This window comes from Electrona antarctica, assembly GCF_951216825.1.
Source record: "Electrona antarctica genome assembly, chromosome: 1".
Lineage (NCBI taxonomy): Eukaryota > Metazoa > Chordata > Actinopteri > Myctophiformes > Myctophidae > Electrona > Electrona antarctica.
Window position 1 is genome coordinate 10,754,966 of NC_136806.1, and position 23,455 is coordinate 10,778,420.

A 23,455-nucleotide genomic window follows, 5' to 3' on the forward strand; every position below is an offset into this window, starting at 1 on the left:
TTTGCATACCACGCACCTCATTTGCATACCACTCCCCTTCATTTGCATACCACGCCCCTTCAGTTGCATAAACCAATCCCGCAAAGTAGCGGAAACATGCCCTTCATTTGCATACCACGCCCCCTCATTTGCATACCACGCACCCCATTTGCATACCACTCCCCTTCATTTGCATACCACGCACCTTAATTTGCATACCACTCCCCTTCATTTGCATGCCACGCCCCTTCATTTGCATAAACCAATCCCACAAAGTAGCCGGAGCCATGCCCCTTCATTTGCATACCACTCCCCTTCATTTGCATACCACGCCCCTTCATTTGCATACCACGCACCTCATTTGCATACCACTCCCCTTCATTTGCATACCACGCCCCTTCAGTTGCATAAACCAATCCCGCAAAGTAGCGGAAACATGCCCTTCATTTGCATACCACGCCCCCTCATTTGCATACCACGCACCCCATTTGCATACCACTCCCCTTCATTTGCATACCACGCACCTTAATTTGCATACCACTCCCCTTCATTTGCATGCCACGCCCCTTCATTTGCATAAACCAATCCCACAAAGTAGCCGAAACATGCCCTTCATGTGCGTGGTATGCAAATGAAGGGGAGTGGCCCCTTCATTTGCATACCACGTACCTTCATTTGCATGCCACGCCCCTTCATTTGCATAAACCAATCCCCTTCATTTGCATGCCAGCCCCTTCATTTGCATACCACGCACCCCATTTGCATACCACTCCCCTTCATTTGCATACCACGCACCTTCATTTGCATACCACGCACCTTAATTTGCATGCCACGCCCCTTCATTTGCATAAACCAACCCAACAAAGTAGCCGGAACCATGCCCCTTCATTTGCATACCACTCCCCTTCATTTTCATACCACGCACCTTCATTTGCATACCACTCCCATTCATTTGCATGCCACGCCCCTTCATTTGCATAAACCAATCCCACAAAGTAGCCGAAACATGCCCTTCATTTGCATACCACTCCCCTTCATTTGCATACCACGCACCTTTATGTGCATGCCACGCCCCTTCATTTGCATAAACAAATCCCCTTCATTTGCATGCCACGCCCCTTCATTTGCATACCACGCACCTCATTTGCATACCACTCCCCTTCATTTGCATGCCACGCCCCTTCATTTGCATAACCCAATCCCGCAAAGTAGCGGAAACATGCCCTTCATTTGCATACCACCCCCTTCATTTGCATACCACTCCCCTTCATTTGCATACCACGCACCTTAATTTGCATGCCACGCCCCTTCATTTGCATAAACCAATCCCCTTCATTTGCATGCCACGCCCCTTCATTTGCATACCATGCACCTCATTTGCATACCACTCCCCTTCATTTGCATGCCACGCCCCTTCATTTGCATAAACCAATCCCGCAAAGTAGCGGAAACATGCCCTTCATTTGCATACCACTCCCCTTCATTTGCATACCACTCCCCTTCATTTGCATACCACGCACCTTCATTTGCATGCCACGTCCCTTCATTTGCATAAACCAATCCCCTTCATTTGCATGTCACGCCCCTTCATTTGCATAAACCAATCCCGCAAAGTAGCCGAAACATGCCCTTCATTTGCATACCACTCCCCTTCATTTGCATACCACACACCTTAATTTGCATAAGCAAATCCCACAAAGTAGCCGAAACATGCCCTTAATTTGCATACCACGCACCTTCATTTGCATGCCACGCCCCTTCATTTGCATAAACCACTCCCACAAAGTAGGCGGGGTGACACCCACTAATTTACATAAGCGACACCCACTAATTTGCATATACCACACCCACAAAGTAGCCGAAACCACGCCCATCAAATTTGCATAACCCACACCCACAAAGTAGCCGGAACCACGCCCTTCATTAGCATAAACTGCTAACACAAAGTAAGTTAGCGAGAAAAGTCGCGAAATTCGACAGAACAAATCCGAGACCATTACCGCAACCGGGTCGCGGCCCCGATCGCAGCCGTATAGGGTTTGGGCCAAACGGACATACGGTCGCGACAGTAGCCCTGCACGAAAGCCTCGAAATTTGCGACTTTGACGCGAAAGTCGCAGAACAAATCCGAGACCATCACCGCGGCCGGGTCGCGGCCCCGATCGCAGCCGTATAGGTTCCGGGCCAAACGGACATACGGCCGCGGCGGTAGCCTTGAACGAACGCCTACAAATTGCCGACTTTGACGCGCGACAACGCGCCAACGATAAAACATCACGGTCCGACGTTCGGATATGTCGGAGAGCCAGCCGAGACGAACGGTTAGGTGTCTCGGACGTACGCCTCCGACAGTCGTACAAAACGTCCTTCACTTTGGCTCTGTGCATGCAGACACGTCATAGACCCATAGACTCTAACAGCGTCCTGGCTGAAAAAGTGAAACGAGACCGTGCCTCTTAGAAAGGTCGCCCGAGGACGTTCTATAGATCCATGCGTGCGTCTCCGGGAGCTCTATAACATATCCGAAAATCATCCCGGAAGGCCTCACCGTCGTGGCGTTCCAGTGAAGCAAAGTTTGACGTTCACGCGCGCCTACGCCGACGATCGTAAGTCTGTTCGGGATGGGCCAAACACCTCTGCGATCGCGGCGACGAGCCGATCTTCGTGATGGTCTGAGTTTTTTTCTGCGACCTCGGGAACCTCAAATCTGACCCGAGGCCTAGCATTGCAGTGTAGTTCCCTTTATCGGACGCTTGTAAGAGTCCCACAAAATCGAGACCAACGCCATTTTATTCGCCATGGCCTGAATATGGATATTCGGGGGTGTTACATATTTAAAAAAATATCTATCAATTAATTGTTAAGGCATTTGGCCCAAAGGTCACGTGGCAGTCTTTCGGCTGACCTTTGACCTTTGCAAACGTCGTGGAAATTCGAGACCGGTTCCATTGGATTCGACATGTCCTGAATATGGATATTGGAGGTTCTTACATATTTTTAAAAATATATATCACCCCGTTTTTTTAAGAATTTGGCCCAAAGGGTCACCGTTGCAGTCTTTTTGCTGACCATTGACCTTTGCAAACGGTGTGGAGAGCCCAGACCGACGCCATTGGATTCTGCATTTTCTAAATATGAATAAAATGTCTAGTTTGTGAAGAATAACATTAATGAACATGTTGTGTTTTGTGTTTTGTCTGTTCATTCAAAAAGAGAGGAGAGGAGAGGAGGGGAGAGGCATATGCCTTCATACATGTGGATGGGCTGTGGCGCTGTTCTGAATTCCACTGGCAGATGACGGTCTTTTCTTTGATTCGTTTCTCTGACTTCCTATGTAAGTGCTGCTATTAAAATGCTTACTTTAAAAAGACTAAAATAGCTAAAATACAACAATTCATGGTCATAAGTTCATAAAGCATAATTCATAATAATGTCATGATACAATAATACATATGTGGTTCATAATTGATTTCATATGAGGTTAAAAATGTAAACATGATGTGATGATAACTTTCTGAGGCAGAACCAAGTTCCCTGTCTGTCAGTAGCAACACTGGACCATGATTGATTGACTGATTGATGCATGATTGCCTGGCATTGCACACAGGTGGTACAAACATTTCTCTCACTCATTCAGACTCTGGTCTGCACAAGGAAGCACACTCGCAGCAGAGTAGTGTGTTTGAACTGTTTAAAGTTATTAAACACGGTCAAAAGGACATTCAAATGACTGTATGAAACTCAAGAAGCATCAAGAACCTCTTTACACAACAAGCGGCCAACGAGGTATTATTATTTGAGAGTTATCTTTGTTGTGTTGTATTGTGGTGTTTTGACGTTCACGTTCACCTGCGCATCGCGCATTTCTACATGTTTTGTATTTCTTTGTTTGATCAATATTATGTATTGCGACGTAATTTGTTGATTGTTTATGTGTTTATTATTTTGTGTGAACATAGTTCTCACGGCATGGAACAGCAGAGGGATGAGAAGAATGCCCAATAAATGCCCGTTTATAAAGAACCGACCTGTGTCGTCAATGTTGTGAGAAGAGCTACATCCTACGTGTGTGTGTTTCGTGTCGTGTCATTCATCATCACTTTGTTTACTTTATCACAGCTAACAGTCACATCAAGGTCTGTGAAATAGTTAGTAATGAATGAATAGCTGACTCTGTCGCGATTTTGGCTTTTATGGTGAATGAACATGTATTATTCAACTTTGGCCAGTAGTTGTACAAAGCCATGGGTCTGAATGTAAACAAAGTATATGACAACGTTTTATTTTTATATTGAGTGGTGGTGTGATTTGCATGTTATGTAATGAGTCCGAGTTTGTATTGTGCTAAACCAGTCACCAGAATACAGTAATGTTTATTATTGATCTAAAAACGGACTAAATGAGTGATATGGTATAAGTACTGTAGCATGGATAAGAAGCTAACTATGTGTGACGGGTGGGACATTAGGACCTGGAGCTGCCTGCCCAGAGCAGAGCGGTAGCTTGAGACCCGTGAGATCAATGAAGCTCACGTTTGTTCTCGTTCTGTCGTGTGCATGTAGCGTCAGTGCCCAGCAGCACCCGTCGCGTCCGTGTAAATCAATTTACCAAGGTATGTTACAACAAAGGCTTACACATTGTAGTCTGTTGCATTTAGTATGATTTAGAGTTGTAGAAACTGTTGGTGCTGTTCTAGAAACTGTTGGTGCTGTTGTGGGGCTAGGCTGTACAGGGCAGACTACACTTGGACCCAGTGTCCACACATACTATTTAACAGAACACGGGTATGAGTCTCACACTTCAATGTGGATTATGGTGGCATGCAACCACCTTATGTCATACTTTTAATTCACATATTTATTATGATGGGGAATTAATATTGTTTCTGTTTTGATTGATTGATTGAAGAATTTATTAACAGTTTGCAGAATTACAGTACATTTCAAGCACAAACTCAATACAAAGGCTGTTAACTGTGAGTGGACGACCCAATTAAGCATTACACTTGTTTCCAATAGGGTCCACCATGTTCAAATCATCAAAACATTTAGAGACGTACAAATAGACACTTCTATAGACAGAACAGGAATTCATCATAGAAGGAGGTATTTCATGGTAGAACAATGTCAGAACGGATCCAGACCTGGCTAGCCTGAATCCTGCCTGCTGGGTATAAGTGCCTTGGGCCTAGGAGGTAGGAAGATAGGCTTGCCAGTATATGTTTATATTATAATGAGTACTTATGATGGGTGCTCGGTGTCTAATTGCTCTGTTGTATATTGCAGGCTGAACTGGTGACACAGAGTGGTCAGCAGACAGCCATTGCTCTTTTCCTCAGTTTTACTTTGTTTTTAATTGTTTCCATGCTCTTCAGTGCCTCCAGTATTTTATATAACCTTATTGAAAGAAACCCCCTGTACTGTATATTTTACTGAATGACCGTTGTTACCCCCCTTCCCCACTTCTAGTGTGCTTTTACCTTTTGACTAACAGTCAGCAAGTGTTTTGTGTGCGCAACATAAGCCGCAGTGCCATGATGGTTGCAGTGATGTATATCTTATTCTCGTAACAGTTTGCAGTGATTTATATCTTATTATCTTAACAGTTTGCTGTGTTTATGAGAAGTGCTATATTGTCCCTCCGGTCAAGTAATTTAAATACAACATTTATGAAGGTTTTGCTATCTGTATTATGTGAAATTGTGAATAAAGTTGATCTAGTGATTGTACACAGAAAAGCCTCTGTCCGTCTATAAAGTACTTTGCACGGGGATTTTGGTTACAAGAGTAAATACTGAATACGGGTCTCTCACCCATTGAGAGTGGCGTAGTCTTAGTCTATGAACTTGGTTCTTATTCCAAAAGTATCATCAGTGTCCATCTGGTCACATTTGCTAATCGGAATTAGCATTAAGCTAACTGCATCCACTATAATGTTACACATTATATTAATGTGCTCTGTGTGTTCAGCCATGGCCAGGACGTCGAGGCACGACCGAGAGATGGCGCTGGACGCCAAGAGACGTCTGTGTGTGAGTTCAGATCCCGTGGAGAGGCTGAGGCTGCAGTGCCTGGCCCGAGGGTCGTCTGGCATCAATGGCCTGGGCAGGTGAGTGTGTGCGCGTGCGTGTGTGTGCGCGTGCGTGTGTGTGTGCGCGCGTGCCTCCCTCAGGCACAGCAGAGGCGTACATACAGACAGTTGGACTGTGAGGTGACGTGGCAGCCCTCCTCCTCGCCATCACCCAGGAAGCCTTGGAGGTGTCGGCCGGTGTTGCTGGGCTCTATAACATATGAAAATCAGACCGGAAGGCCTTACCGTTGTGGCGTTCTACAGAAGCAAAGGTTTTAAATAGCACATCTACAAGCTCGTAGCGCGCCACTCTGTGTAGTGGAACGTTCGCGCGCGCCATGTCGACTAGAAAGGTCGCCCGAGGACGTACTACAGTTCCACGCGTGCGTCTCGTGGAGCTCTATAACATATCCGTAAATCAGACCGGAAGGCCTTACCGTTGTGGCGTTCTACAGAAGCAAAGGTTTTAAATAGCAGATCTACAAGCTCGTAGCGCGCCACTCGGTGTAGTGGAACGTTCGCGCGCGCCATGTCGACTAGAAAGGTCGCCCGAGGACGTACTACAGTTCCACGCGTGCGTCTCGTGGAGCTCTATAACATATCCGTAAATCAGACCGGAAGGCCTTACCGTTGTGGCGTTCTACAGAAGCAAAGGTTTTAAATAGCAGATCTACAAGCTCGTAGCGCGCCACTCGGTGTAGTGGAACGTTCGCGCACGCCATGTCGACTAGAAAGGTCGCCCGAGGACGTACTACAGTTCCACGCGTGCGTCTCGTGGAGCTCTATAACATATCCGTAAATCAGACCGGAAGGCCTTACCGTTGTGGCGTTCTACAGAAGCAAAGGTTTTAAATAGCAGATCTACAAGCTCGTAGCGCGCCACTCGGTGTAGTGGAACGTTCGCGCGCGCCATGTCGACTAGAAAGGTCGCCCGAGGACGTACTACAGTTCCACGCGTGCGTCTCGTGGAGCTCTATAACATATCCGTAAATCAGACCGGAAGGCCTTACCGTTGTGGCGTTCTACAGAAGCAAAGGTTTTAAATAGCAGATCTACAAGCTCGTAGCGCGCCACTCGGTGTAGTGGAACGTTCGCGCACGCCATGTCGACTAGAAAGGTCGCCCGAGGACGTACTACAGTTCCACGCGTGCGTCTCGTGGAGCTCTATAACATATCCGTAAATCAGACCGGAAGGCCTTACCGTTGTGGCGTTCTACAGAAGCAAAGGTTTTAAATAGCACATCTACAAGCTCGTAGCGCGCCACTCGGTGTAGTGGAACGTTCGCACGCGCCATGTCGACTAGAAAGGTCGCCCGAGGACGTACTACAGTTCCACGCGTGCGTCTCGTGGAGCTCTATAACATATCCGTAAATCAGACCGGAAGGCCTTACCGTTGTGGCGTTCTACAGAAGCAAAGGTTTTAAATAGCAGATCTACAAGCTCGTAGCGCGCCACTCGGTGTAGTGGAACGTTCGCGCGCGCCATGCCGACTAGAAAGGTCGCCCGAGGACGTACTACAGTCCCACGCGTGCGTCTCGTGGAGCTCTATAACATATCCGTAAATCAGACCGGAAGGCCTTACCGTTGTGGCGTTCTACAGAAGCAAAGGTTTTAAATAGCAGATCTACAAGCTCGTAGCGTGCCACTCGGTGTAGTGGAACGTTCGCGCGCGCCATGTCGACTAGAAAGGTCGCCCGAGGACGTACTACAGTTCCACGCGTGCGTCTCGTGGAGCTCTATAACATATCCGTAAATCAGACCGGAAGGCCTTACCGTTGTGGCGTTCTACAGAAGCAAAGGTTTTAAATAGCACATCTACAAGCTCGTAGCGCGCCACTCGGTGTAGTGGAACGTTCGCACGCGCCATGTCGACTAGAAAGGTCGCCCGAGGACGTACTACAGTTCCACGCGTGCGTCTCGTGGAGCTCTATAACATATCCGTAAATCAGACCGGAAGGCCTTACCGTTGTGGCGTTCTACAGAAGCAAAGGTTTTAAATAGCAGATCTACAAGCTCGTAGCGCGCCACTCGGTGTAGTGGAACGTTCGCGCGCGCCATGCCGACTAGAAAGGTCGCCCGAGGACGTACTACAGTCCCACGCGTGCGTCTCGTGGAGCTCTATAACATATCCGTAAATCAGACCGGAAGGCCTTACCGTTGTGGCGTTCTACAGAAGCAAAGGTTTTAAATAGCAGATCTACAAGCTCGTAGCGCGCCACTCGGTGTAGTGGAACGTTCGCGCGCGCCATGTCGACTAGAAAGGTCGCCCGAGGACGTACTACAGTTCCACGCGTGCGTCTCGTGGAGCTCTATAACATATCCGTAAATCAGACCGGAAGGCCTTACCGTTGTGGCGTTCTACAGAAGCAAAGGTTTTAAATAGCAGATCTACAAGCTCGTAGCGCGCCACTCGGTGTAGTGGAACGTTCGCGCGCGCCATGCCGACTAGAAAGGTCGCCCGAGGACGTACTACAGTCCCACGCGTGCGTCTCGTGGAGCTCTATAACATATCCGTAAATCAGACCGGAAGGCCTTACCGTTGTGGCGTTCTACAGAAGCAAAGGTTTTAAATAGCAGATCTACAAGCTCGTAGCGCGCCACTCGGTGTAGTGGAACGTTCGCGCGCGCCATGTCGACTAGAAAGGTCGCCCGAGGACGTACTACAGTTCCACGCGTGCGTCTCGTGGAGCTCTATAACATATCCGTAAATCAGACCGGAAGGCCTTACCGTTGTGGCGTTCTACAGAAGCAAAGGTTTTAAATAGCACATCTACAAGCTCGTAGCGCGCCACTCGGTGTAGTGGAACGTTCGCACGCGCCATGTCGACTAGAAAGGTCGCCCGAGGACGTACTACAGTTCCACGCGTGCGTCTCGTGGAGCTCTATAACATATCCGTAAATCAGACCGGAAGGCCTTACCGTTGTGGCGTTCTACAGAAGCAAAGGTTTTAAATAGCAGATCTACAAGCTCGTAGCGCGCCACTCGGTGTAGTGGAACGTTCGCGCGCGCCATGCCGACTAGAAAGGTCGCCCGAGGACGTACTACAGTCCCACGCGTGCGTCTCGTGGAGCTCTATAACATATCCGTAAATCAGACCGGAAGGCCTTACCGTTGTGGCGTTCTACAGAAGCAAAGGTTTTAAATAGCAGATCTACAAGCTCGTAGCGCGCCACTCGGTGTAGTGGAACGTTCGCGCGCGCCATGTCGACTAGAAAGGTCGCCCGAGGACGTACTACAGTTCCACGCGTGCGTCTCGTGGAGCTCTATAACATATCCGTAAATCAGACCGGAAGGCCTTACCGTTGTGGCGTTCTACAGAAGCAAAGGTTTTAAATAGCACATCTACAAGCTCGTAGCGCGCCACTCGGTGTAGTGGAGAAATCATGCTCAGCATATAGTGTATCTGCCATGTATAAGTGTTGGTATAAGTAATGGTAAAAAACACATTTAAATCTGCTACAAAAAAAACTAAACAGTTTAGCACTTTTACTTTGGTTAAAGGTATATTCAGTGATTTCACTTCATTCAAAAACAAAAACATGTTAATGTGCTTTAACATGTATCATATTGTTTTCTTTTCTGTGTGTGTGTGTGTGTGTGTGTGTGTGTGTGTGTGTGTGTGTGTGTGTGTGTGTGTGTGTGTGTGTGTGTGTGTGTGTGTGTGTGTGTGTGTGTGTGTGTGTGTGTGTGTGTGTGTGTGTGTGTGTGTGTGTGTGTGTGTGTGTGTGTGTGTGTGTGTGTGTGTGTGTGTGTGCACGCGTGCATACGGAGCTAGTCTTGCAAGATGTAAGGAACTAAGCTTTCCGACCTACACCTGTGATTTTGAGGTCAAGGTATTTTCTTTTTTTTAAGATATCTTTTTTTGCCTTTTATTTGATAATTTGGCAAGGGCTGGCGTGAAGAGCCAGGGTTTTTATCAGCTGGGCTTGATGAGGAGATGACCCCAAGGTGTGCAGTTCCACAGGAAGTAGATAGCACGTCACAGCCCAGGAAGCCAGTCACACGCCCATGCCAGACCATATAGGGAAAAGGAAAAAAAACAGAAACGCAGCCAGCCCATAACAGTATTGACCAAAAGTATATCATTGCCAATACGAGTGGCAGTGGTCAAGCTCACCCTCTGTCAAAGGATGAGGAACTTGGTTATCCAGGAGGAGGATAGAGTTATTAATATGCCCCTCCTCCTCCATTATTACAGAGAAATCTGCTTGGTTTGAACACCTGGTAAGGATTCCCCCAAGTCCCAAGTGGCATGTAGGTGCAGTCAAGTTGGAAGGATCCCAGCACAAACGATGCATGCCTACGGTATCCGGAGAACTCGCCAGTTTACCAACTCGCCACGATTTAGTGCATTTTAGTTTTACTTCACCTTCATTTAAATTGCATTGAATTGAGAGAGAGAGAGAGGATAGTTGTTTAGAGAGAAAGTAGGAATGCTAAAAGTTTAAACACCAAAGTACCGAAACAATGTAATTCATTAGTAAACAATTCCTGAAATGGTAGGCCTACTTATCATTGGTATTCACATACTCACCTTTTTATCATCATCTAGCTGACCATTTAATTGCACAAAATAATTTGATCACTTTCGAAATGAACTATAACATCTGTGAATTTGACATACTACACTGATGAAGACAGCATGTTAGCATAACGATGAAGACATTGATGAAGAATTTTCGCCGTGGCGACTTGGTAAACTGGCGAGTTCTCCGGTATCCATGCCTACTACTTGTAGTCTGCTCTGAAGAAGGCTCTGCCGAAACACGTCAGCGTTCGCAAATAAATATGAGAAATTGCATCTGAGCCAGTCTTGCATTTTCCATCTTTTATTTTGGAGTGTCGCATTTTCCATTTAGTTGGTTTATGAGTTGACACATGCCTACTTATTTGACTAACCCTTGAATAATCTATGCAGGACTTTATCAGTTTTCCAATCAATATTGGTAGTTGTTTGTGCTCTAGTCAATAGTCTATATAGTCCTAGCACTCCATAGGGATATTCAAAAGTGATTTGAAACTAAAATTAAGTATTCAGCATGCAATCCTGCTCCTTTTAAACCTTTCAGCCTTCTGGAAGCTGGCCATGGAAGGTCCTCCTGACACGCCGTATGAGAAAGGAGTCTTTGAGCTCTACTGCCAGTTTGGTCCTGACTATCCTGTGAAACCTCCTCTGGTCCGCTTCGTCACACGTGTATCCTCATTATTACACACCACTTACAGACATGAATGACCATTAATATTGATATACTGTGATGCATACATTTGTTTGATCCTAAGTTTATACTATTGAAAACAATGTATCAGAACTCATAGCAATTCAAAAAATGTTTTCTTAACATAAGCAAAGATACATCACTGCAACATCAACAGCGTGGGCCGAATCTGCCACAATATATTTGACCGTAACTACAACGCCCAAATCACCATGAGAGAAATCCTGGATGCCATGTATGGACTGCTCATCATCCCTGAGCCTGAAGACCCCCTGGACAGGTTGTTTTTAAGACTTTGATTTCCAAATGTAATCATGGCCAATGTATGTTTATTTAGCACCTTTCATACACAAAGTCAATTGACAGACAGTGCTTTTCATAAGGCATAAATAGGCAATTTAAATGTGTCAAGGAAATGCATGCTTTTTTTTAAAGATATTTTTTCGGTTTTTGCCTTTATTGAGAGATTTTACAGTATTTTGACTTAAAGGGGGAGAGAGATGGGGGAAGACATGTGGCAACGGTCGTCGGGATCGGGACTCGAACCCGCGACATGCCGTCAATCCAGCCTAGGTGCCTGGACTGCTCGACCGACGACCGCGGCCCAGGCCAATGCATGCTTTTTATACGTTATGTTGGTAACTGTATATTGATTTAATCATGTGTTTAAAATGAATACCGTATGTATCTTTCCCTTTGGAAGCATTTTGGCGGAGGACTTCTTGACCAGCCCTGATAGATACAATCAAGCAGCCAAGGAGAATACAGAAAAAAATGCCGGGACCTCAATTGATGATGTGGAGAAGGTGATGAGTTATTCCTTTTAGTGAAAAGAAGAGAGTCCGCACACATGACCGCAGGCGGCCTTCATCAGGTCATCACCTGATGAAGGCCGCCTGCGGTCGAAACGTTGTGTCTTAACTATGGTGTTTCAATAAAAGAACACAATTGGAGCAATCCTGTGTGCGGACTCTCTTCTTTTCATTGTACTTGCCTTGGTCCGGCACCAGCCAGGAACTGGATGTGTGCAAGCCACCTGCCTTTTAAACTTATTCCTTTTAGTGAAATTATGATATGGACTTGTTGTAGATCATTGGACAACTTACCTACTAAACTTAACTAAATTATTTTCATTCTGTCCTATAGAAACTGGTGGGTCCAACTCTGGATGCTCCACCCCAACATCTGATCTGTCCACTGACCAAGAAGATGTTTAGGGACCCTGTGAAAACAAAATTTGGAGATGTATACGAACGAAAGGCCATTGAGGAATACCTCAAAACGTAAGGTCTCCCCCCCCACCCCCAAGAAATGTCTCGCTGGCGGAATTGTCTTGTATTCTAATTTATTGAACATTGTTTTTCCAGGCATGTAAATCAGGATCCCAAAGGCCGTCCTCTCACAAAATCTGACCTTAAAACAAACCACGCCATGAGGAAAATGGCGAAGGAGCTCCGTACCGATCAAATTGGAACCTGGGTGTAGAAGGAGAAGGTGGATCTGAGGGTATAGGCCAAACACTGGACAGTGTTGGTGGGTAACCTCACATTAACACATTAACACTTGTTCCATCATGATGTGAGGGATTTCTATTTCAGTTAAGTTCTTCATTACCAGTTAGGGGTTCTTTTTCATCCCATCACATCACAAGTGAAACTTTACTTTACACTATAACATTTTCTGCCATTACTGCCTTTTGCACTGAACTTGATGTACATGATGTGGCGAGCTGCACACAAACAATCATGTCATGCATGTTTGAATTTAGTTTTTTTTCTTTTTCAATGTACTTTAAATTTCTTTAAAAGGCAACACTAAACATGCCAAAATGTATGATCAATGACGTCAGTGCGCACTGAAGAGATCTTGGGTTTTGTGACTCTTGTAATAATTGCTCAAACAATTTGGTACTTGATCTTTAATTCGATGTTTAAGAGGTTTGGATGTTTATCTTTCCTGTTGAAATAGTCTGCCTAATTCACTATTCTATTCAAAAGGGCATCATAAAGGTATTATGTTTATGATGGATGTGGCAATATTGCATTTTATGTCTACTTCAACCTGTGATTTTCCAGTCCCTATTAAAATATAAAAACAATCTAAGCTCTTGGATCCATCCTATTTTAATGTTTCATTGTGATCGGTGTATGAAATAAAGTTGATATGCTTCAGTAGGCCTACACCCATGAAACTGGCTGGGGATTTACATTGTGTAAGCAGGTTCCCTGGCTTTATGCTTTAACTAAATTGTGATTTGTGAAGACCTTGTAGTTCCCAGGATACAATTCCCTTGGTGTCATAGAGTTGACTATTTATTTACCCATACATATCCGTATATTACCCAAAGACCGATCTGTCTTTCTCTGTCCATCTGTACATCCATGCAACCGGTGTGTCGTGTGTCCCAAGCATAACTTACGGTGTGTCCTATAATGTGTGCACATTATTGATTGTTGATTTGTTTTTCCAGTGGTAATAGCGAGGTGTTTCAGCTGTTTGTGCTCGGACACAGGGAAGTATAGGGACACATGGCTGCGTATAGGGCTTCGTACACACATAAAGAACAACTGTGCTTTGCTCTGCCTGTGTTTCATGGCCGCCCCAATGCTTTTCCAATGGAAGTCACATGGTTTGACCAAACACTTGTGTTTGATTGCCCCCCCCCTCCCCCCCATCACACACAACTGTTTGGTCAAACCACGTGACTTCCATTGGAAAAGCATTGAGGCGGCCATGAAACACGGACAGCACAGAGCATGTTCGTCTGATATGTCTGTACGAAGCCTAGGAGTGGCTAGCACCATTCAAAAACTCATCTGTTTGCGGAGGACGCATCAAATGTGGGAGAGTGTATGCCAGGCACGTGCAGAAAGGGGGGGGGGGGGGGGGCTCGGGGGACTTCAGCCCCTGCCCTTTTGCATCAAAGTGCCCTTTCCCTCAAAGAAAACAAGATTTATTTTTCAGTCGACATAAGGGTATGTGGGGGGGGGACGTGTGGCCAACAAGGGCTTATATGGGGGGCCAATAAGGGCTTGTGTGGGGGGCCAATGAGAGCTTATGTGGGGGGCCAATAAGGGCTTATGTGGGGGGCCAATAAGGGCTTGTGTGGGGGGCCAATATATAAGAGCTTATGTGGGGGACCAATAAGGGCTTATGTGGGGGGGCAATATATAAGAGCTTATGTGGGGGACCAATAAGGGCTTATGTGGGGGGCCAAGAGCGTATGTGGGGGGCCAATAAGGGCCATTGGTCCTTCAAGTAATGATAATCTTATTCCACTATCATAATTATACTTTTAATGTGCTGGCTGCCATCAGTCAGTTTTAGTTTCAGACTAATGAGATTAGTACGTATTGCTTATTTTACTGTCCAAGGACATGAAATGGAAGTTATGGCACAAGGGACGGACCCCACAAAAAGACCACCCGCAAAACCGGCGCGCGCCCACACATCTGGGGTTGCACTGGACAGATGATAGTGTTTATGAAATTAAAAATTATATACTGTATATTCTTCCTCGCAGATGGCCTACAGTGGTGGGGTCTCTAAGTCCCTTATTTTTTTCTTTTTTTTTACCCAGGGAAGTAGCTGAGCACAGGTGCTCATTTTCAGCAACGCCCTGCACATAGAAACACACAAATTAAAACCTGGGAGCTGACCAGTACAACCACAGTCTTATACTGTTGGCCACTAAGCAGCTCCAGGAGGAGCAGTTGGGGGTTCAGTGCCTTGCTCAAGGGCACTTCAGCGGTGTTGGGTGAGTGATGACAATCACTTCCCCACCCAGATTTTTCCTGCCCGTCCGGGGAATCGAACCGGCAACCTTCCGGCAACAAGGGCGCTCCTCTAACCCTTAGGCCACCGCTGCCCTTCTCTCAACACAGTTTCATTGTCCTGGAATACTTGCAGCCAGCTGGACTCAATGATTGTCCTAATGAATGATAACTGTATAAAATAGCCTATAGCAAGACAGCTTAAGCTATGATTTTATTAAATTAATTAATGAAATACATTTCTTAGATAATAATAATCTTACATATTCATGGTAGCCTGCTGCCTTGATCCCGCCTCTAGCTGCTGCTGATTGGCCAGGCGTTTTGTGGCCGGGCATCAAGTCTGCCTGAGAGTTCCCAGATGGGAGCAGGAGGGGGGAACCCAGTGTACTCTCTGCTGCCCCATCTGGCGGAGTCAGGTTAGGTAATCTGGTAATGGACCCTGCAGTGAAGAAATGAACACATTTGTATGGGGAGGAGTTTGTTAATTGACTTAATTTGCTGCTGCAGCCATGATCCTTTTAAGTCCTTTTTGCACTTTGCCACATTCCATCCCCCTCCCAGAATCTTGTGTAATATTAAATTGTAAGGCTATTATTCCATAATTGACTACAATTTAGGACTTCTACAGATGACAATGAATCGATGTGACCATTTACTTCCAAAATGTTCCTGAAATGCACATGATCCCCCCCCCCCCCCAGTAAGCCACGCCCCTTTACCTAAAAAGTTGGAGGCAGAAAGTGAACTGTAATCCGATGTGATTGTGAGCAAATTGCAGGTCGTGGTCTGTATGGTGTTGGTGGTGCATGGTAGCCGTGCAAGGTTAGTTACATTTCTTGATCACAGTTGCATTCATTCATGGGCATTTCTGTAACACGTACTGTATCATTAAAGTTGATAAAGGTTATTATACGCAAGCCTTCACTGCATGGCGGCGGGGCTTAGGGGCTACACTGCAAGGACTCGGGTAACATAATTGTTTACCTTTTCTTCAGATGGCTACCAGGTCCATAATGTACAACGTACTAGAAAGTCACAGACTGGAGTCTTACTACAACCAATTCATTCAGTTCGGTGTGAAAGATGAACGAGATTTCATTGATGGTGTATCTGATGAAGATTTAGACAACATGGGTAAGATTATTGGATAATTATGTACAAAATGCATGTGAATTTGTAGCCTTGGATCAACAAGACTGATTGAAAACTTGAACAGTTTGTAGAATAAGCACAGTAGATTACACTTCAATACAAGCTCTGATATTAAAGGAGGATTAAAGAAAGAAAGCACTAGCGTGTTTCCATTGTGTCCTCCATTTTCAATTTTTAAAATAAATCTAGAAAACTTTCTTGATCCAAGGCTAGTGAATTTGTACAGTACATAGGCCTACACTAAATTATTTTTTAAAATAAATCTAGAAAACATTCTTGATCCAAGGCTAGTGAATTTGTACAGTACATAGGCCTACACTAAATTCATTTTTAAAATAAATCTAGAAAACATTCTTGATCCAAGGCTAGTGAATTTGTACAGTACATAGGCCTACACTAAATTAAAAATGTCAATATGACTTTTGTGACAAAATAACCAACATCTCTTATTATGATTTTCAGAAATTACAGCTTGTGTACTTTACTGCAGTAAACAGAAATCTAAGTTGTAAATGTGGTAGCTTTTGATTGATTGATTGATTTATTAACAGTTTGCAGAATTACAGTACATTTCAAGTACAACTCAATACAAAAACTGTTAACAGTGAGTGGACGACACCATAAAGCATTACACTTGTTTACAATAGGGCCCACCATTTTCAATTCATCAAAACATTTAGAGACGTACGAATATACACAACTATATAGTCAAAAGGAAATCATCATAGGAGGTAAAAAGGGAAAAGAAACATATACAGTGAGGGGGAACAGGTGTGGGTGGGGGATTCAGATTTTACGGGGGCCGGTTTCGAATTGCAGCCGTCCGTAGGTGCCCTTTGAGAGCAGTTTTGAAGGAGTCAAGGGATTTGCATGTCTTAATGACTGTTGCAGGCCCGGTTCTTCCTACAGGCTGACGAAGCAGCGCCATGGGGGGGGGGCGGGGTGCTCTGTCCCAACTCTGTCTGCCCAGTGTCCCCCCAGTGCCCCCCCAGTGCCTCCCCAGTGTCTCCCCAGTGCCAGTGTCCCGCCAGTGCCTCAGAGCCTCCCCAGTGTCCCCACAGTGCCTCCCCAATGGACCCCCAGTGCCTCCACAGTGTCCCCACTGTCCCCCCCAGTGCCTCCACAGTGTCTCCTAAATTTTTGGGACAGAGTAAAAAAAAAAAAAAAGATTGCTCAGGACCGGCCCTGGACTGTTGGTAGGGCGTTCCACATTTTGTTGGCATAGGAGCGAAATCTGGGTTGCACATGGCTTGTTGAACTCCCTCTGGTGTTGTGGGTGTGGACTTTGTTGACATTAAGGAAGTATTTAGACAGGTACATGGGTATCTTGGTGGTGTAGCGAATCTTGTGGACCAGACCCATTGCAAGGTGCTGTACTCTGTCGTCAACCCTAAGCCATTCCAGCCTGTCAAAGTGGGCAGGGGTGAGGTGGGTTCGGGGAGTGAGGCCAAGTAGTAGCCTGACCAGTTTGTTTTGGGAAGTCTGGAGCCTTGTTTTAAGGGCCTTAGAGGTGCTGTCACTGCTGTGGTACCAGGAGGTGCAAGCGTAGTCGAAGAAACCTTGTACGATGGCTCCTGTTAGGGTCTTCAAGGTGTTTTTGTTAACCAGTGAGTCTTGGAATCTTGTTCTTTGGTTGACCTTTTTGATTACGTTGCAGATGTGCAATACTGAACATTTTGGCCAACACATGAAGGCTTTCTACATTGTCTCATTAACAGTGTTAGCCATGTGTAAGAGTTGCATTTACCTTGGATTCTCTGGACAACAAATGCTCTTTCAAAGACATCTGCTACTCCAGGTACTCTGACGGGGTCAATGAAACGTACGCCTTCATGTGATCTCAGACGTATTGGTGCATAGTTCTCACGTTCCGAGGTTTCTTTCTGCCGGAACAAGAGAGTAAAGATTTGACTTGGATTAAATTCACTGCTATAGGAGTGTGTTCAAAATAAATCATCTATATTCCCAGACATACCCGTTATTGTATACAGTATATAAAACAAGAAAGGGGTTCTAAAGTGGAAGAATGCGGCTGCTTAAGAAGCATGTCCCAATAATACTATTTACTGTGCATGCAGTAAATAGTATTACATGCGTTTGCATCATAGGGAGTGTGTATTCTGTGATAGATGACTTGTCGCATATCCTTTGAGACGAACCATAACGGAATCAACTGTGTGCTGTGTGCATGCATAAGGGTGGTCATAGTGCATGTTGTCATGTTTTTGGTATCAGTATCAGTAGTTTGAGATCAGCTGTGCGCAGAGGGGTGCATACTTAGTTTAGACTAGTCATTGGTTAGACATAAGGGTTGGGAGAGGGTTAAGGTTAGGTTCAGGTGTGCTGCCCCGTGGGAGGTTAGGGTTAGGATGAGGGTTTTAGATGGCTTGTAGTTGTAAGACTAATGACTGGTCTAACCAATGACTAGTCTAAACTAAGTACTGTCTAAACTAAGTACTGCACCCCCGGGCAAACAGAAAAGACTCAAAAACATAACTCTGTCATGGTAAAGTAAATGAACCAAACAGGATCAAATCTGACTTTCCAGTCAAAGCAATACATTTAAATAAACAAAACAGCACTTCCACTAGTTACCGTTAAGTGCAAGAGATTGGTTAAACAAATATTACTCAGGGCTGTGATGAAACAAATACATTGTGATTCACGAGGCGGACTACTTTATTTTGTGGTTTTAATAATGCATGGAAGAATATATATTATATTTATCTATTTATCAGACTCAGCAGCACTCTCAGATATGTCAACCACGACAGCAGCTTAACACAAGTGAAATCTCTGCTTTGCAGTTGCCCTGTAACAGCTCCAACGTGCTACATTGTAAATGTTTCAATATTCAACATGCAGCTGTCTGATTTACACAATAGAAATACTGCTAAACATCAACATACCTGTGCTTCAGAGATAAGATAGGCCCAGCAGAGCGTTGAATTCTCAAAGACGTCAAGGTCCTCAATGGTCTTTGCACCTCTATTTTCCCCCAGTCTTGGCAAAAGTTCTCTAAAGAGTGTGTACAAGGCTTCAACGATGGCTATCTGAAAAGGGGGAAAAATAAATATCATAAGACTTCTACCAACAAAATAATGAATCATTTAACATTGCAAGATTATACCATCTCTTACGGTTTACCTCCTGAGTCCTGGAGACACCCTCATTCCTGCAGAGCAACTGGTACAGACTTTGAGCCAGAGGGTTGCATCCTGTGAGTCTTCGTATGTATGCAACCACTTTCTCGAATCGTTCTCCCGAGTCTCTGCTTTTCTAAAATTAAAAACACAGGCTTTATTTTGTATAGTATACAAACTTAAAACAGACTGTGACAACATATAGAATGTGCGCCTATATATCCCTCTGACAAACATCTGATCAACTATCTAAATTAGTGATGCACCGAATATTTGGCCGCAGAAAATATTCGGCAGAAAATGGCTCGAAGAATAGGCAGAAAATATATCACCGAATAGTGTATGCCAGGGGTGCCCACACATTTATGACGTGAGATCTACTTTCAAAATGACCAGCTCAACAAGATCTACCCACTGAAAAAATAAGTGTACCATTGCTGAAAATAGTTTAAATATATAATGTACCTGGGGGGGCTTTGGAATAGGGAGGGGGGAGACATAATTGTGATTATTATTTAAGTTAAGTTTTGCCATAACCTTTTATTTTGCTTTAAGGTACGGCCATGAAAGCAATGGTAGGAAAAAAGATATATAATATTAATCATATTCGGATATTCGTTTTCGGCCAACTGTTTCCTATATTCAGCATTCGGTTTCGGCCAAGAATTTCCCTTTCGGGGCATCCCTAATCTAAATATCTAATATTAAACTGAAAGGACCTTGCCGAGCCATGAGGCCCATAGGGCAGGAGCCTATCTCCTGTTTCTGTAGCGTGAGGCAGCTTGATGTACAAGTACACCCCCTGGACATGACGCTAGTATGTCGCAGGGACTCACCCCCAATCTAACCCTTGATGCTGAGTGTCAAGCAGGGAGGCACTGGGTCCCATTTTTTTTTAGAGTCTTTGGTATGACCCGGCCGGGGATCGAACCCCGACCTCCCAGTCTCAGGGCGGACACTCTAACCACAAGGCCACTGAGCTGGTAAACTAAAAGGACAGTACAAGTCTTTACTTCCAACTAGGGTTGTCCCGATCCGATCACGTGATTGGAAATCGGGGCCGATGATGTAATTTTCAAATGATCGAAATCGGATCGGGAGCAAAGAAACGTGATCGGGACATCCCTAGTATCAATATTATATCCATATCATGACATTCTACTGGATATTGTCTGTGATTTTGGATATTGTACTATTGTGATATGGTTCTATAAATATATAAATATCGGATCGGGAAGAATCGGTATCGGCAGATACTCAAAATCAAATGATCGGAATCGGATGAGGAGCAATAAAACGTGATCGGGACATCCCTACTTCCAACCCAATGTTAACAAACGATACAGTATATGACGCAAAATATAATAAGAAAGGTGTCCTTACAATCGCATAAAGTGAGGAGAAGAACACACTCAGCCCTTTCTGCGTTTGCTGGACTGATGGTACAACACCATTCGTGAAGACTTCGTTGGCGCCTGGAGTCGCTTTACAAAATGTGGACAAAGAAAAGTACACCGTCGACTCCTCAGAGACACCACAGCTTTGCAGGGTCTCTCCACCAGCATGATCACCACTGAAAAGAAATAAGGGAAAAAAGGTATATAGTAATGAGATGTATAAATCATTACAATCCCCTTTCTGTACAGTATGTATATATAAATATCTAATTTAATTTGTCTATAAAAAACATTTACACAAAAAAAAAATACTTTTAATGAGTCATAGGATTTGGTTAGTGTTATTTTAATAAGCTGAATTTCCAATAGGTAATGTGCCTATGTATTTAACTGACAGTGTGTGTGATCATTTCCATGCTTTACACAGTAATGATTTTAAATTACCTGTAATGGAGAACATGAGCTGGAATTCCACTTTCATTTGCAAGCTTGAGTTTCAAGTAGCTGATTGTGTCAGTTGCCAAGTCCACTTTGATCTCAAACTTTCCCTAAGAAGAAATGGTGGATTAAGAGCTGTTCACACCAAACACGATAACTATAGCAATGTTTTGTGGGCGTCCACACAGACGAATAAATGGCATCACCCATGCACACATATACAGAGGCAGGGTGGGAGAGAGAGAGAGATCTCCGCCTGACGCTGGTGCTGAAAAACACATCCAATAGGGTTCATCATCATCATCTAAATCACCAAACAGTGAGCGAAATAAGAACAAATATTTAAGAAGTAGTGAAAATAGCCGATCTGCTATTTTCACTAGTTTTGGTACCGGGCGAATATCAAATTGGGTCACAGGCTGAGTGAAAAGTTTGGGAACCACCACCGGTCTAAATCATTCAGCTCACCCTCAGCATCACGTGGCATCGAACAGTATCTTCTCCTCCCAAGACTTCAGGAGTTTCTTGCCTTTGCATTGCAGGGGATTGCTTTAGGTTATGCTTTGGTGTAAATATCGCATACAACTCTGCTCCATTTTCAATGTGTCTGTCTTTTAAGGTCCCTGTAAATTAGAAACGTTGATTGACAGAAATTAGCACATGATGTTTGCTGTGAATACAAATACTCATCACATCACTACATAATCATTTGTCTGCTGTATTCCAGCCACATATCATAACATGGACCAGTTTTCACTTTGCTTTTGATAAAATGTTGTCCAAAGTTGTAATGTTGGTCAAACAAGATGTTGAATTGCGTTCGTAAATCAAGCTTTGATCATAAAAAAAGCAATCAAAGTTGAGGCAAGGAAGCAACCAGGTGCTCGAAGGAGACGTGCAGGTATACGAAATATAATAGTAAAAAGGCGCTCCTGGGATCAATCGGGATAAAACATCTATAGAAAAAAGCGGAGATCCAGGCACACTTAAAGGACCACTTCACCACTTTTCAACATCTCTTCATACAATTGGTCCTCACTAATGTTCATGATAAAACACCACCATTCTTTCCTACTCATTCTGTGTCTCATAGGAGGGCTTTGGGCAGTTCGGATACCCGTCCACCAGTGACATCATCATTAGGCAGATCTTTTTTTAAACAAGATTTGTTTTAAAATATATTTAGATTTTTATTATCGTGAGAACGATGGCTTCAACTTTTGCATTGCAACTTTTCAGGAAAAGAAAGCCTGCCGTTTCTATTAGCTTGGATTCACCATCGATGATGTCACTGGTGGACGGGTTTCTGAACTGCCCACAGCCTTCCTATGAGACACAGACTGAGTAGAAAAAAATTGTGGTATTTTATCATGAACATTAGTTAGGACCAATTATAGGAAGAGAAGTTGAAAAGTGGTGAAGTGGTCCTTTAATAGTTCAAAAGGAGGAAAACTTTATTAAACCAAACATGTTTCGACCTATACCGGTCTTCATCAGGGCTAACAAAACACAGCAAACCACTTAGAAACAGATCACGTGGTTCAGCTGCAATATCAAAGTTATTCAATGGCAGGTCATGCATGTCTTACATGTGTTGAAGAAAGGGTCATCAGTCAATGGCATTCCATCAACTGTGTATAGGCAGACATCTTTTGAATTCCCAACGTGTTCATGGTGGCAGATCCTTAACATCAGATCTTCAACTGTGTTTTGTGCAGGGTCCATATCTGAGTAGAAATTAACCTCAGTATAACCACAACTGACTTGAGGGCATTTTCCACAGCAAATGTACTAGTAACTCAACTGTAACATCAATCACTCACAAACATACAGTAATGATATTCTATAAAGACTCTAAGCCAAAACACAAGAGAAAATACAGACTAGGTGGTGAAAAATATGAACATTACGGTGACTGCACTGCCGTCATAGGATTAGGAACACACACACACACACACACACACACACACACACACACACACACACACACACACACACACACACACACACACACAATGCAGCAGGCATTAGACAACCTGACAGCCACCAACCTGGCAACCCTGAATGAGCCAATCAGCTGCCAGTCTCTGGTGTGTGTGTGTGTGTGTGAGTGTCACAAGTACTGTGTGGTATCAAATCCCTTTGATGTGTGTGTGTCGTCTCGGACGAGGAGCAGGAGAAAAGAACAAACTCTACCCTAACGTCACTAAAAAGTACATTAAAACCCTTTTTCCTTTCCAAAACAAACACAACGTACATTATGACAATATTTCACCCTTTGCA

At 44.4% G+C, this 23,455-nt stretch overlaps 1 protein-coding gene across 2 annotated transcripts; it reads left to right on the forward strand.

Annotated features, from left to right (window-relative positions):
• The first annotated feature begins 3,619 nt into the window (after window positions 1-3,619).
• Window positions 3,620-13,340, forward strand: LOC306941030 (ubiquitin-conjugating enzyme E2 2-like). Of its 2 annotated transcripts, XM_079526334.1 has the most exons (8): window positions 3,620-3,765; window positions 3,939-4,591; window positions 5,949-6,087; window positions 11,120-11,244; window positions 11,401-11,546; window positions 11,970-12,072; window positions 12,413-12,549; window positions 12,634-13,340. In XM_079526334.1, exons 3-8 carry the CDS (start codon window positions 6,075-6,077, stop codon window positions 12,749-12,751), a joined length of 642 nt encoding a protein of 213 aa, XP_079382460.1. In that variant the 5' UTR covers window positions 3,620-3,765; window positions 3,939-4,591; window positions 5,949-6,074; the 3' UTR covers window positions 12,752-13,340. The 2 variants fall into 2 exon arrangements, with proteins under 2 accessions (XP_079382460.1, XP_079382459.1); XM_079526333.1 differs by lacking the exon at window positions 3,939-4,591.
• The last annotated feature ends 10,115 nt before the right edge of the window (window positions 13,341-23,455 follow it).

Coding starts and splice junctions, on each gene's coding strand:
- LOC306941030 (XM_079526334.1), top strand. Junction 11,245..11,400: donor TGGTCCGCTTCGTCACACGT/GTATCCTCATTA, acceptor ACATAAGCAAAG/ATACATCACTGCAACATCAA. Junction 12,550..12,633: donor ATTGAGGAATACCTCAAAAC/GTAAGGTCTCCC, acceptor TTGTTTTTCCAG/GCATGTAAATCAGGATCCCA.